The following is an 11,502-nucleotide window of genomic DNA, read 5'->3' on the forward strand; positions in this document are numbered from 1 at the left end:
GGGCTTCTTTCTGTGGAGGAATAAGCAGGGAGTGAAAGCTGAAAAGGAAATGGCCTTGATTTGGTTGTAGGAGCGAAGGGGAGCCACGCAGTGACCTCAGGTGGGGGAGTGTTGTGGCTGCCCTGTGGAAGAACCCCAAAACCCATCAGTAGGTGAAGATCAGCTGTATGCCAGGAGAGTGTTGAGGCTGGCCCGCCCTTTGGAAGCTTGGAGCAAGGCAGGAAAAGGGTCACAGTCCCAGGAGGAGGTATAAGTGCCCCAAGAGTGGGTGGTACAAATGCTAAATGCTTATAAGAAGAAAAGGCTGGGAAGGCTTCCTGGAGGAGGTGGGATTCTGGTTGGAACAAAGGATGAATTAGATTCAGAAAGATCAGGAGGGCTGGGCAGGGTGTGCAGAGGCCACAAGGAGGGTAACGCTGGAGGGCTTTTTTTTTTTAAAGTAAATTTATTTATTTATTTATTTTTGGCTGTGTTGGGTCTTCGTTGCTGCACGCGGGCTTTCTCTAGTTGCGGCGAGCGGGGGGCTACTCTTCACTGCGGTGCGCGGGCCTCTCATTGCGGTGGCTTCTCTTGCTGCGGAGCATGGGCTCTAGGGGCACAGGCTTCAGTAGCTGTGGCTCGCAGGCTCTAGAGCGCAGGCTCAGTAGTTGTGGCGCACGGGCTTAGTTGCTCCGCGGCATGTGGGATCTTCCCGGACCAGGGCTTGAACCCGTGTCCCCTGCATTGGCAGGTGGATTCTTAACCACTGTGCCACCAGGGAAGTCCTGGAGGGCTTTTAAAGACCCCAGGCAAGATGTGCCATTGAAAGTTTCTGAATAAAGTTTTATGACCCAGCCCCCTTCTGCCAAGTGAGGTAGCAGTGAAAAGATGGTTGTCAATGAGGATGCGAGCCCTCACTAGACACCGAATCTGCTGTCGCCATGGTCTTGGGACTTCCCAGTTTCCAGAACCGTGAGAAAATAAATTGTTGTTTACTGTATAAGCCAAAAAAAAAAAAAAAAAGAAAAAGATTTTTGACCCAGACTTGAAGTTTGGCGAGGGAGTGCAGTAGGAAAGAGGTCTGACACCTCTTGAGCACTTCCTCTATGCCAGGTACTGTTCTAAATGCGTTATATCTGTGATCTTGGTTCCTTCCCGGAGCAAGCCTGTGAGGTTATAGCTGTTGTCAAACCCTTTTACCCTCAACAGAAGAACAGGCGTGGAGAGACAAAGAACTCTCAGGCTCACAGATGGCCCTGAACCCAGCTGCTGATGAGTCTGCACTCAACCGCTACATACTGTCAGCTGGGTAAATCCACAACTTCTTCACTTTTTCTCCCTGGACCCCAGACGCCAACCTCACCAGGAAGCCAAGCCTCACAGGTGGTGTGGGACACTCCCCTCCCCTCCCTACCCCTCCCGCAGGCAGTCCTATTTGCTGCCCTTTCCAACTGCCTCTGCACCAGTGCACCTTCGTCTCTTACCCCATGTCTCCTGGGAATTGGAGATTCTTATGAAAAAAAAAAAAAGTATATATATACATACACTCCAAATGCAGCTATAATCTCTAACACTTTTGAATAAGCATGCCATCAACCTGCAAATAGAGGCCCTTCTGTGAAAATCTGGCCGCTTTAGTGTTGCTTCACGGGAAATTTGCACAGCTGTTACCACGCTGAGGACAGTGACTTGTCATCTGGGGGGCCTGCTGGCAGTAGCGTTGCTTCTCCTAGGGGCAGAGCTGTAGATAAAATATTTATTTTGAAGAAGAAAACACAGCAGCCAATTGGATAGAAAACCTGCAGAAGGTTTGTATTTTATGTGCCTACGGGGTGAGCGTGAGAAGAGAAAGCCCAGGCTGCTTTCGCCTGTCTTGTTCCCAGAGTAAAGTATAAGACCCGCCTCCCTCTGAGGAGCCTATGCGGATTATGAGGTAGTGAGCTTCGGTGAGAACATCCAGGTGCAAGGGACAGAGGACCCAGGATGAAAGCCAAGAACCAACATTTCCTTCATTTATTCACCAAATATTTAAGAGCCTGCTATGTGTCAGGCTCTGTTCCAGGCACTGGGGATACAATGAGCAACACAGCATCCTGTCCTCCTGGGCCTGACATTCTAGTGGGGAATCAGACAATAAACCAAAGTAAATATATAAGTCGGGCGCTCAAGAGAAGCAGGAGGAGGGCGTGCCTGAGGGAAGTGGCTGCCATATTAAATAGGATAATTAGGCGGGAGCATTTGGTGCATGTGGAATGTTAAATATTGTAAGTAGACAAGACTTGTCGGTACTAGTTCGTTTGCACCTCCAGAAGTTTCTAATTTCAAATAGGACCAATACCTTTCGATATACCTTGTCACAGGGAGAAGTGGGAAAGAGCCTCAAATAGTGGGTCCCCTCGCATTCGGACATTTACGGTACCCATAGCGCGGGGCCGCCGCGGGACCCGCCCCGGGCGTGGGCTCCGCCCCCCGGATCTTTGCGCACGCGCGTGCCTGGATCAGAGCGAGGCTCGGACTGCTCTTGGCCGGAGCCGGCGCCAGGCGGGGGTGGTGCGATGAGCGGTTGGATGGCGCGGGGCCGAGCGCAGCGGGCTGCGGCCCTGGGCCTAGCACTGCGGGTACTGCTCAGCTTCGGGCTGGGCCTGGAAGGCGCCCCGACCTCGATCCCGACCTGGTCCTTGACCCAGGCCCCAGGTGAGTGTGCTCCGTGCAGCCCTGGCGCCCTCCAAGCCTGCAGCTTAGCTCCGCCCCTGCCTGCCAGCAGCGCCTCACCGTTGGCTGCGCCGCACGCCCGTCCCGGACACTCCCCCCTGCACGTGGCTCTAGGGGACCCAGGCCCTTGAATGAGCCTTCCCCAGTGGGGGACCCTCCGCCTGGGTTGCTCTGCCTGCCTTTAACTACCCTACTTCGGTCCTGCTTACACTCGCTCTGCTTTGTCGTGCCCCGCTGTCACCTCTAAGCTGCCCTTCACTCCAGCGTGGGCAGGAAAGTTCTTTACAGGCTCTGCTTGTCCGACTTCCAACCTTACGGAGCTGGTCACCTGGCGCCTCCTGCAGCAGCTGCGGCTTCCATACCCTGGCGCCCGAGCCCGGGGCCATGTGGCTGAGTTTGCTCGGTGACCGTTTCCTGCCCTCCCAATCTCTGCACCTTCCTTCTCCGGCCTTAGAGAAAAAAAGGTCTTCCCTGTGACCCCAGGCCCTTGGACATGTTTGCCTTGGCCTAAATGATGTTGGTGGCCCTCTCAGAGGTTCCCAGAGGCAGCTGGGCAGGTTAGAGTGACCTCTCTCTGCTCACAGGTGCGCCTGACTTTAAGCTGTGACTCAGGTTCACACACCATCTTATCTGGTTCCCCATCTCACCCCAAAGCCCCTGCCTTTTCAGGCTAAATGTTCCTGGTTCCTTCAAGGATCAGGACTCGCATTAACCAAGTACCACACTCTACACACAAGAAGTCTCTTCTCTTCAGCACACTGTGGTAGGGACTCCTAGGGTGCCCCTTTTACAGGTGGGGAAACTGAGGCTGGGAGGTGCAACCACTGGTTGCTCCAAACCAAAGCCCTGTGAAGCCAGGTCCGCTCTGCTTTGCTGCCCACCCACTTTACAGAAGGACACACGCTCCAGCAGGCTGGGGAAGGAGGTCAGAGGTTGCTAGGGAGAGTGGCAAGTCCTGGGGAGGAAGCTTTAGGCTGCCAGACCCCCATGGGCAGGGAAGGAAGTCAGCTGCAGTTGGCTCCACGGAGCTCAGGGACTGTGTGGCCCACAGGTACAGTTGGGCCTGGAGGCCGGCCTGCGGAGGGGCTGGCTGTGGGGAGTGGGGGCTTGGAGGCACAGGCCCTCGTGAGTAAAGGTGGAAGGGGCAAGAGGACCAGGATTGTATGGAGGGGGACTAGGCTGGGGCCAAGCCAGGTATCTGCCACCCTCCCTGCTGCACCCAGGAGGAAACCATAAAGTCCACTCCCTTCCTCTGTCCCTCGGACTCCCGCCTGATGGCCCAGCTTCCAGGCCCTTCTGTTTTCATCCTGCTCTGGGTCCAGGAAGGCTCACATCTCAGCTGGACTCAGCCCGGACCATTGTGTGACCTGTGTCCACTTATCACTAGGCGCTGCCCCGGGTTTACAGTCAAAAGGTCACTGCCCTGACCACCACTAAGTGTCCAGTCTACGCGGGTACCAGTTCAGGGGCCATTGTTCTAAGTGGGAGGCCGAGCTTCAGGGGTCTCTGAGAGGGGCCTGAGACCCCTCCCAGGAAATAAGCTGAGACGTGAAGTCTGAGGAGGAAATCACGAGGTGCAGAGAGGAGGGAGGAGAGGGCAAACTGGGCCAGGGAACAGCATGGGCAAAAGCCCTGAGGGGGAAAACGAGCCCAGGCCTCTTGCAGAAGCAGCAAGGTGGCCGGGTCGGAGAGAGCTTGATGAAGAGGAGGAAAGTGGGAGGTCCAGGAAGGGTTCAGGGCTGGTCAGGACTTGCGGGCCACACGGAGGTTGTAGAATTTGGTTGTGAGAGGGTCATGGGACCAAGGGCTGGGTTTTTGGTTTTTTTTGAATTTTTGAATTTTATTTTATTTTTTTATACAGCAGGTTCTTATTAGTTATCTATTTTATACATAGTAGTGTATATATGTCAATCCCAATTCATCCCACCACCCCCCCGCCACTTTCCCCCCTTGGTGTCCATACGTTTGTTCTCTACATCTGTGTCTCTATTTCTGACCAAGGGCTGGTTTTGAGCAAAGGGGGGCAAGGGTGGATGACCAAATGGTGTGGCTCTGAGAGGTCTCTGGTGTCTGAGTGGAGATGGGGGTGGGGAATCTGGAGAGGTGGTGGCACATTCAGGATGGGGAAAGTGGTCAGATCTGGGAGGAGTTTAGTGGGTGAGTCGACAAGCCACGGTGACTAAGCAGGTCCTCTACCCAAGGCCTCAGTTTCCCCTTTGCTGAGCAGCTGGGACATAACGGGCCCTGCTGACCCTGACAGGTGGGCCTGAGCCAGGCCAGGTTCAGAGATGGCTCCTCCCCCAGTCTGTTTAACCACGGAACTTGGAGAGACTCCTGGGGAGACCATCTGGCCATTTGGAGCCGGGTAAAGACCCCGGGATCAGTGAGACCTGGGTTCGAACCCCGACTCTGCCACTAGCTTGTAGCCTCAGGCCTTACCTCTTCTAAGTGTCTTCTGTAGAATGGGCATGGGAGTAGAATCTGCCCAGTAGGGCTCTTGGTGAGGCTGTGAACTGCTCAGCTCCAAGGCCCACATATAGTGCATCCTTAGCAAAGGGTGACCACCAATGTAGTTCCTGGGACCTGGCCTGTCTCCTGGTGGTCGCAGCCTGTGACACTGTGCTTCCAAAGGAGGGTCCAGACCTCCCAGGCCTCACTTGTGTGCATCTCTCAGGCCCCAGCGCAGCCTCGTGCCCGCCCACCAACTTCCAGTGCAGGAGTGATGGCCGCTGTGTGCCCCTCACCTGGCGCTGCGACGTTGACCAGGACTGCCTCGATGGCAGTGACGAGGAGGAGTGCAGTGAGTGGCCATGCCCTGGGGGTGGGGCTTGCAAGGGGCGGGGCCACAGGGAGGAGGTGCTTGTGGAAGGGATGTGGCTTTCAGGCAGGGCACTCTGGGGTGGGCGGGGCCTGAAGGGAGGGAGGTCTGGGAGAGGGGGGTTTGCAGGGGGGCGGAGTTAGTGGGGTCTTGGGAGGGAGGGCTTGCAGGGAGGCGAGTCCTTGGAAGGTGGAGCTAACAGAAGCAGGGGGAGGAGCCTTTGGGATGGGCGAAACATATAGGGTCGATTGTTCTCGGAAGGCGGGGCTTGCAGGAGGTTGGGCTGTGGGGAGTACCTGGACCCTCTTGGCTGGGTGTTTGGGACCTGACTCACCCTGTACCCCAGGTATTGAGCCGTGTGCCCAGGACGGGCAGTGCACGCCACCCACTGGCAGCCCCTGCTCTTGTGACAGCATCGATGACTGCCCTGATGGCATCAACAAGAATGTTCTCAACTGCGGGCACCAGCCCTGCCCGGAGGGGGAGCTGCGCTGCCCGCTGGGCGGTTCCTGTATCCCACGCACGTGGCTCTGCGATGGCCACCCGGACTGTTCCGACTCCAGCGATGAGCTTGGCTGTGGTGTGTGCCTGTGGGGGCGGGGAGGGTGGGTCGGTAGACAAGGACGCCTGACACCTTCCAGTGTATGACGAGGCTGGGAGCGTGGACACGTGTGTCTGCCTGCGCCCGTATTCCCATGGAGGCTGCACGAGGGCACTCGGGCAGCAGGGCTCACCAACCTCACTGAATTTGGGATGGAGGGTGAGCCCTAAGGTCCCCCCTGGGCACCAGAAACATCTGTTCATCCCCCCATGCCCCAGGTGCCCCCTCTCCAGCTACTGAATGCCCGGACTTATTGCAGGAACCAAGACCCTCCAAGAAGGGCGTGCCACGTCCATGGGGACCCCTGTGACCCTGGAGAGTGTCACTTATCTCAGGAATGCCACAGTCACCTCTGTCGGGGACCGGGACTCAGTTCAGTCTGGAAACCGAAGTGCCTACGGGATCATTGCAGCCGCTGGTAAGATAAACAGGTCCTCCCACCCCCGGGGCTTGGAGCAGCTGCTCCGGGGAGCCGGCAGGCTGCAGAACCCCCTTTCCAGTGTGTTAGGAGCTTGGTGGGTGTGAGCCTCCTGCCACCCCCTCCCCTCACCCACTCCTGTCTTTCTGTCCCCCACAGTGGTGCTAAGTGTAGGTCTGGCCGCCGCCATCCTCTTCGTGTTGTCACGGCTCTGTGCCCAGGGATGCCTGTCCCCGCTGGGGCTGCTGGTGTCTGTGAAGGGGTCTCTGCAGTCAGAGAGGACGGCCTCAGTTCTCTGAGGGTGATTTCTTGCTGCCACATCACATGGTCCCGAGTGTGGCAGGTATGGGGACTCGCGCGGAGCTGCTGGCACACCAGCCCCCAGACCTGGGTTCTTCTGGCCACGCGGCGCCAAGTACCTGAGCTTCTGCAGATGTGACCCTGGAGGCTGGGAGTGCCCAGACCCTCCCCTGGACTCGAGGAGCCTGGATGGGGAACGTGCCACAGCCAGAACCGAGGGGCTGGCCCTAGGTCATTCCCGGGGTGGCCCACCTGCTCAGATACTACTGTTGCCCCCTCCTGAGGGTGGTGATTAAAGTTACTTCACGTCCTCTGCCTGCCTCTGGGCCTCTGTCTCCCTCTGCCTGGGCAGCCTGGGGGCTCTGCTGCAGCCCCTCCTCTGTGGTAGAGCACCCAAGCCCAGAGAGGGTGGGAGTTGGGGACCCTGCCTCTGGCTTCCTGGAATCCAGAGCAGGGGACAGTGGGGCTGGGGGCAGCAGGACAGCTTGCATTCCCAAAATGGAGCAGACCTTGGGCAGTGCCTCCCAGAGTCCTGGGCTGGGGGACCTCCATCCATTATGGCTTCTTCTCTTTGAGATGGAAGCTGGGTGTCCCCAGGTTGGTCTCCACCCTGTTTCCAAATGTAGGTCTTATTATTATGCAGGTATGGCAAGGCCAACAGATCAGGAGATGCCTGCCACTGAAAAGACACTTTGTTACTCACCGATCCCAAGAGGAAGGGCATAACAGGCCATGTGGAGCCACACGGGGAAGCACCAGGGTCCATCAGGAGGCAGAGGGAGAGGGAACAACATGGACAGGAGCTTCTATTGTGGTTTCCACTGGAAGGAACGGGTGAGGCAGGGTAAACAGGCTTGGAACTGGCTAGATTGAGTAATTTCCATGGGCTCTGGGGTGTCGGCACTGAGTATCGTGTACATCTCAGCCTATCAATAGCGAGGCTTTCAGAGAGCAGCACCTGAGTACACCTGGGTCCCTATTACTTACAGCAAGGTCCCCACAGACCTTACCCCAACTAGAGCCAGCATTGTGGCTAGACGGGCCCTCGTGGTTCTTATCATGATCACAGGACGTACTTCAGGAAAAATCATCAGGGAACTTTGCAGAACAAGATTTGTTACTCACAGGTTCTGGAGGGTACACAGCAGGCACCCCCTCTGAGGGCCACGCAGCAAGATCATGGGGAGAGAGAGAGGGAGGGAACGCAGACCTGGGTCTCTGCCTTTATTAGGGTCCGGGGGTCGGAGTCTCGGATTCACTCTTTATTGAATATAAAGCATAAGAGCTGGAATTAGGGTGCCAAAAGGGAAAGCGGGGTCGTTCAAGGCGTCACTTGTCAAGGTTACCTAGGGTTTCCGAAAAGGGGACCTTCATAGGTTGGGGTAGTGAATAACCAGGTAGGTTGTGTTGCTAGTAGCTGTGTCATGCAGCTATCTGTGTGTTTGTTCATGGTGGATGTTGGCAATCAAAAGCTTAATGTCAGGGACTTCCCTGGCAGTCCAGTGGTTAGGACTCCACGCTTCCATTGCAGGGGGCACGGGTTCAATCCCTGGTCGGGGAACTAAGATCCTGCTTAATGTCAGGCACTCACACTACACTGGCCCTGGGGTGATCAGGACAGGGGCACAGTGGCTCTGGATTGGCTGGTATGCAAAGGAGAGGTACACTCACTGGTGACTTGCCATCTCCGGGAACTCGCTAACCCCTCGAGGGGCAGTCCCTTCCTGGTCAGTGAGGCCTCAGCTGCCAGGGTGTCAAGAATACAGAAACTGGGAATTCCCTGGCGGTCCAGTGGTTAGGACTCCGCGCTCTCACTGCCGAGGGCCTGGGTTCAATCCCTGGTTGGGGAACTAAGATCCTGCGAGCCGTGTGGCGCGGCCACAGAAAAAGAATACAGAAAGTGTAGTTAATACACACCGTAACTGCTGGGTGATGAGGACAGGGCTCTTCTTTGACCTTCATTTTCTTCATCTCCGAATGCGGTGGCCGGGGCCCTGGTAGCCCGGGGGAGCACCCAGGGTCCCACACAGGGTCTCGCGGCTTTGACATCCAGCAAGCAGGGAGCTGGTCCCTGATGACAACATGCTGGGAGAAGATAGATCTTCCTGGGGGTGGGAAGGGTGAGAAAGTTCAGCATTGGGGCTCCGCCCCACCATGGGAGGTTTTTTGTTTGTTTGTTTTGGTCCATGTAGCGTGTCTTGTGGGATCTTAGTTCCTGGACCAGGGATTGAACCCGGGTCTCCGGCAGTGAAAGCGTGGAGTCCTAACCAGTGGACCGCCAGGGAATTCCCAATGGGGTTTGGAGTCTGGGCCTCAGGAAGCCTGTTAGGGGCCCGAGTTCTCTGTCGGGCAGCGGTGGGGGCTTGGGAGGTGGGCTGCAGCCAGGATTGGGGGACTTTGACCGACGGTGGACCAGAGGGTGCCCAGCCGCCTGGGGTACAAGGCTTTCCCCTGGCGCCCGCTGGATCCCTCCCAGCCCCCGAGCTGGGCCGAGGTTTCCTGCTGCAGAACTGGAAACCTGGTGGGCTTCTTCTAGTTGGCAGGAAGGAGTTATGCCAGAGAGTAGAATTTTCTTGTTTTTAGATTTTTTTCCCTCTTCATTTTTGTTCAGGTGTGGCCAGCTGCAGTGGGCCAACAGGGCATGTTATGGGGGGTGAGGCCGGTGTCAGGTAAAAACTGCCAGACCAAAAAAAAAAAGGTACATACTCTATGATTCTAGGGTCTGGATCTTCCTGGGTGTCAGCTGGATTCTCAGTGATCAGCCTGCACTGACGGGCTCCAAACAACCACCGGCATATTCTCTTTTGTGGTTCCAGGTTGACTGGCCTGGCTGGTGGCTCTCTGTTTCCCCGTGAATGGTGGCTGCTGGCATCTGGGGGCTGGACTGGATGTTACCATGTCACTGGACGGTGCCAATGTCATGTCTGGCGCATGGGTGGATGGGACGCCTCTCCCTCTCTACGTGGCCTCTCTGGATGGCCCTTCCATGTGGGCACCCAAGCAGCACGGCCGCATTCCTTTCCTGGTGACTCAGGGGTTTCCCCAAAGCGCAGAGCCAAAACCCCCAGACCTTCTAATGCTCAGGTCCAGAACTGGGCCAGCATCGCTTCTGCTGCTTTCTGCTGATTCAGCAGGGTCTCAGGTCAGCCCACATGTGTGTCGGGGGCACAGATGGGGGCCACACAAGGGCACGAACACCAGGAAGGCCTGGTTCATTGGGGCCACCACGGGGGCAGAGGGCACGAGCTGGGAATGGGCAGGCTGGGGTGGGCGACTCCTGTCCACTGGAGCCAGCTGACTGGCTGTGGGCAGGTGGCTTTGCTGTCTCAGGGCCAGCTTTGTCATCTGTACACTGGGGCAGCTACAGGTGCAAACGCCCATCATGCATGAGCAGGCCGGGGTTTCAGCTGCCTTTGTTCCCTCAAGCAGGGTCACCCTGTGCTGCCAGCTGCCCATCCCATCCTATAGGCAGCAAGCCCAGTGACTGGCTTCCAGGAAACTCCAGGGAGGGTCCAGGTTGAAAAGGGAGGGATGTTTGGGGAGCCCACAAGGAGGGGGACATGGTCAAGTGGGCACGGGTCCCAGTACCTGGGGAAATTCTGATGGGCCTGAGAAGGGAGGGGATGGAGTGGCGGGGATGTGTGTGGGCTGCAGTGGTGAAGATGGGGAGGGGGGATCCAGGGTGTGTGTGGTGTGTATCTTTATCCAGCTCTCACCATTTCTCTTTTCTTTTTTTAATTGGGAAACTCACATAACATGAAATTAACCATTAACTGTTTTAAAGCCTACAATGCATTTAGTACACTTGCAGTATTGTGTAACCCTCACCTCTATCTAGTTGCAAGGCATTTTTATCCCCCCAAAAGGAAACCCCTTCCCCATTAGGGGTCACTCCTCTCCCCCACCCCCATCCCGGCAACCACAAAAACCACAGATCCACATTCTGTCTCTCTGGACTTCTGGACATTTTGTATAAATGGAATCATACCATAGGTGGCCTTTGGTGTCTGGCTTCTTTCACTGAGCATCATGTTTGCCAGGTTCTTCCCCCAAAAGTCTCCTTGTGCCCCTTTTTATTACCGCTCCCACCCCTACCACCACATTACCCAGGCAACCACCAACTGGCTCTGACACTATAGATTAGTTGCATTTCTAGAATCATAGGGTATGTACCTTTTTTTTTTTTGGTCTGGCAGTTTTTACCTGACACAATTATTTTACGATCTAGACATACCATTGCATGTATGAAAAGTGAGCTCGCTTTTATGGCGGAGCTGTACTCCACTGTACAGCTGTTCCAAATCCATTTACCTACTTCCTCTGTTGATGGATATCTAGGTGGTTTCCAGTTTTTTATGATTGCAAATAAAGCTGCTGAGAACATTTATGTGTAGGCGCGTTCATCTGCTTTTAGTCCTTTTGGGTAAAATACCCAGGAGAGGAGGAGTGGTTGCATCATATGGTAGGTGTATATTTAAATTCTAAAGAAATCTCCAACATGTTTTCCGAAGTGGATGTACCCTTACTTTCCTTCCCCCCGTAGCAATGTATATATTTTCTTCTCCTCGCAGCCTTGGCATGACCTGATGTGGGCAGTCTTTTTGATTTTAGCCATTCTCACAGGTGTGCGATGGTATTACACTGTACTTTATTATTATTATTGAAGTGAAATTC

General features: G+C 55.6%; 1 protein-coding gene across 2 annotated transcripts; it reads left to right on the plus strand.

Moving 5' to 3' along the window:
* The first annotated feature begins 2,386 nt into the window (after window positions 1-2,386).
* Window positions 2,387-7,141, plus strand: CD320 (CD320 molecule). Of its 2 annotated transcripts, none has more exons than XM_061190583.1 (5): window positions 2,387-2,673; window positions 5,366-5,491; window positions 5,856-6,089; window positions 6,370-6,528; window positions 6,688-7,141. In XM_061190583.1, exons 1-5 carry the CDS (start codon window positions 2,535-2,537, stop codon window positions 6,825-6,827), a joined length of 798 nt encoding a protein of 265 aa, XP_061046566.1. In that variant the 5' UTR covers window positions 2,387-2,534; the 3' UTR covers window positions 6,828-7,141. The 2 variants fall into 2 exon arrangements, with proteins under 2 accessions (XP_061046566.1, XP_061046565.1); XM_061190582.1 differs by lacking the exon at window positions 2,387-2,673 and adding an exon at window positions 2,680-3,094.
* The last annotated feature ends 4,361 nt before the right edge of the window (window positions 7,142-11,502 follow it).

Source organism: Eubalaena glacialis, chromosome 4 (genome assembly GCF_028564815.1).
Source record: "Eubalaena glacialis isolate mEubGla1 chromosome 4, mEubGla1.1.hap2.+ XY, whole genome shotgun sequence".
Classification (NCBI taxonomy): Eukaryota; Metazoa; Chordata; class Mammalia; order Artiodactyla; family Balaenidae; genus Eubalaena; species Eubalaena glacialis.

What these genes read in the sequence shown, in the direction of transcription:
- CD320 (XM_061190583.1), top strand. Translation starts at nt 2,535, where the DNA reads ATGAGCGGTTGGATGGCGCGGGGCCGAGCGCAGCGGGCTGCGGCCCTG. An exon ending in GTCCTTGACCCAGGCCCCAG is followed by an intron (nt 2,674 to 5,365) that starts GTGAGTGTGCTC and finishes TGCATCTCTCAG; the next exon opens with GCCCCAGCGCAGCCTCGTGC. An exon ending in CAGCGATGAGCTTGGCTGTG is followed by an intron (nt 6,090 to 6,369) that starts GTGTGTGCCTGT and finishes GACTTATTGCAG; the next exon opens with GAACCAAGACCCTCCAAGAA.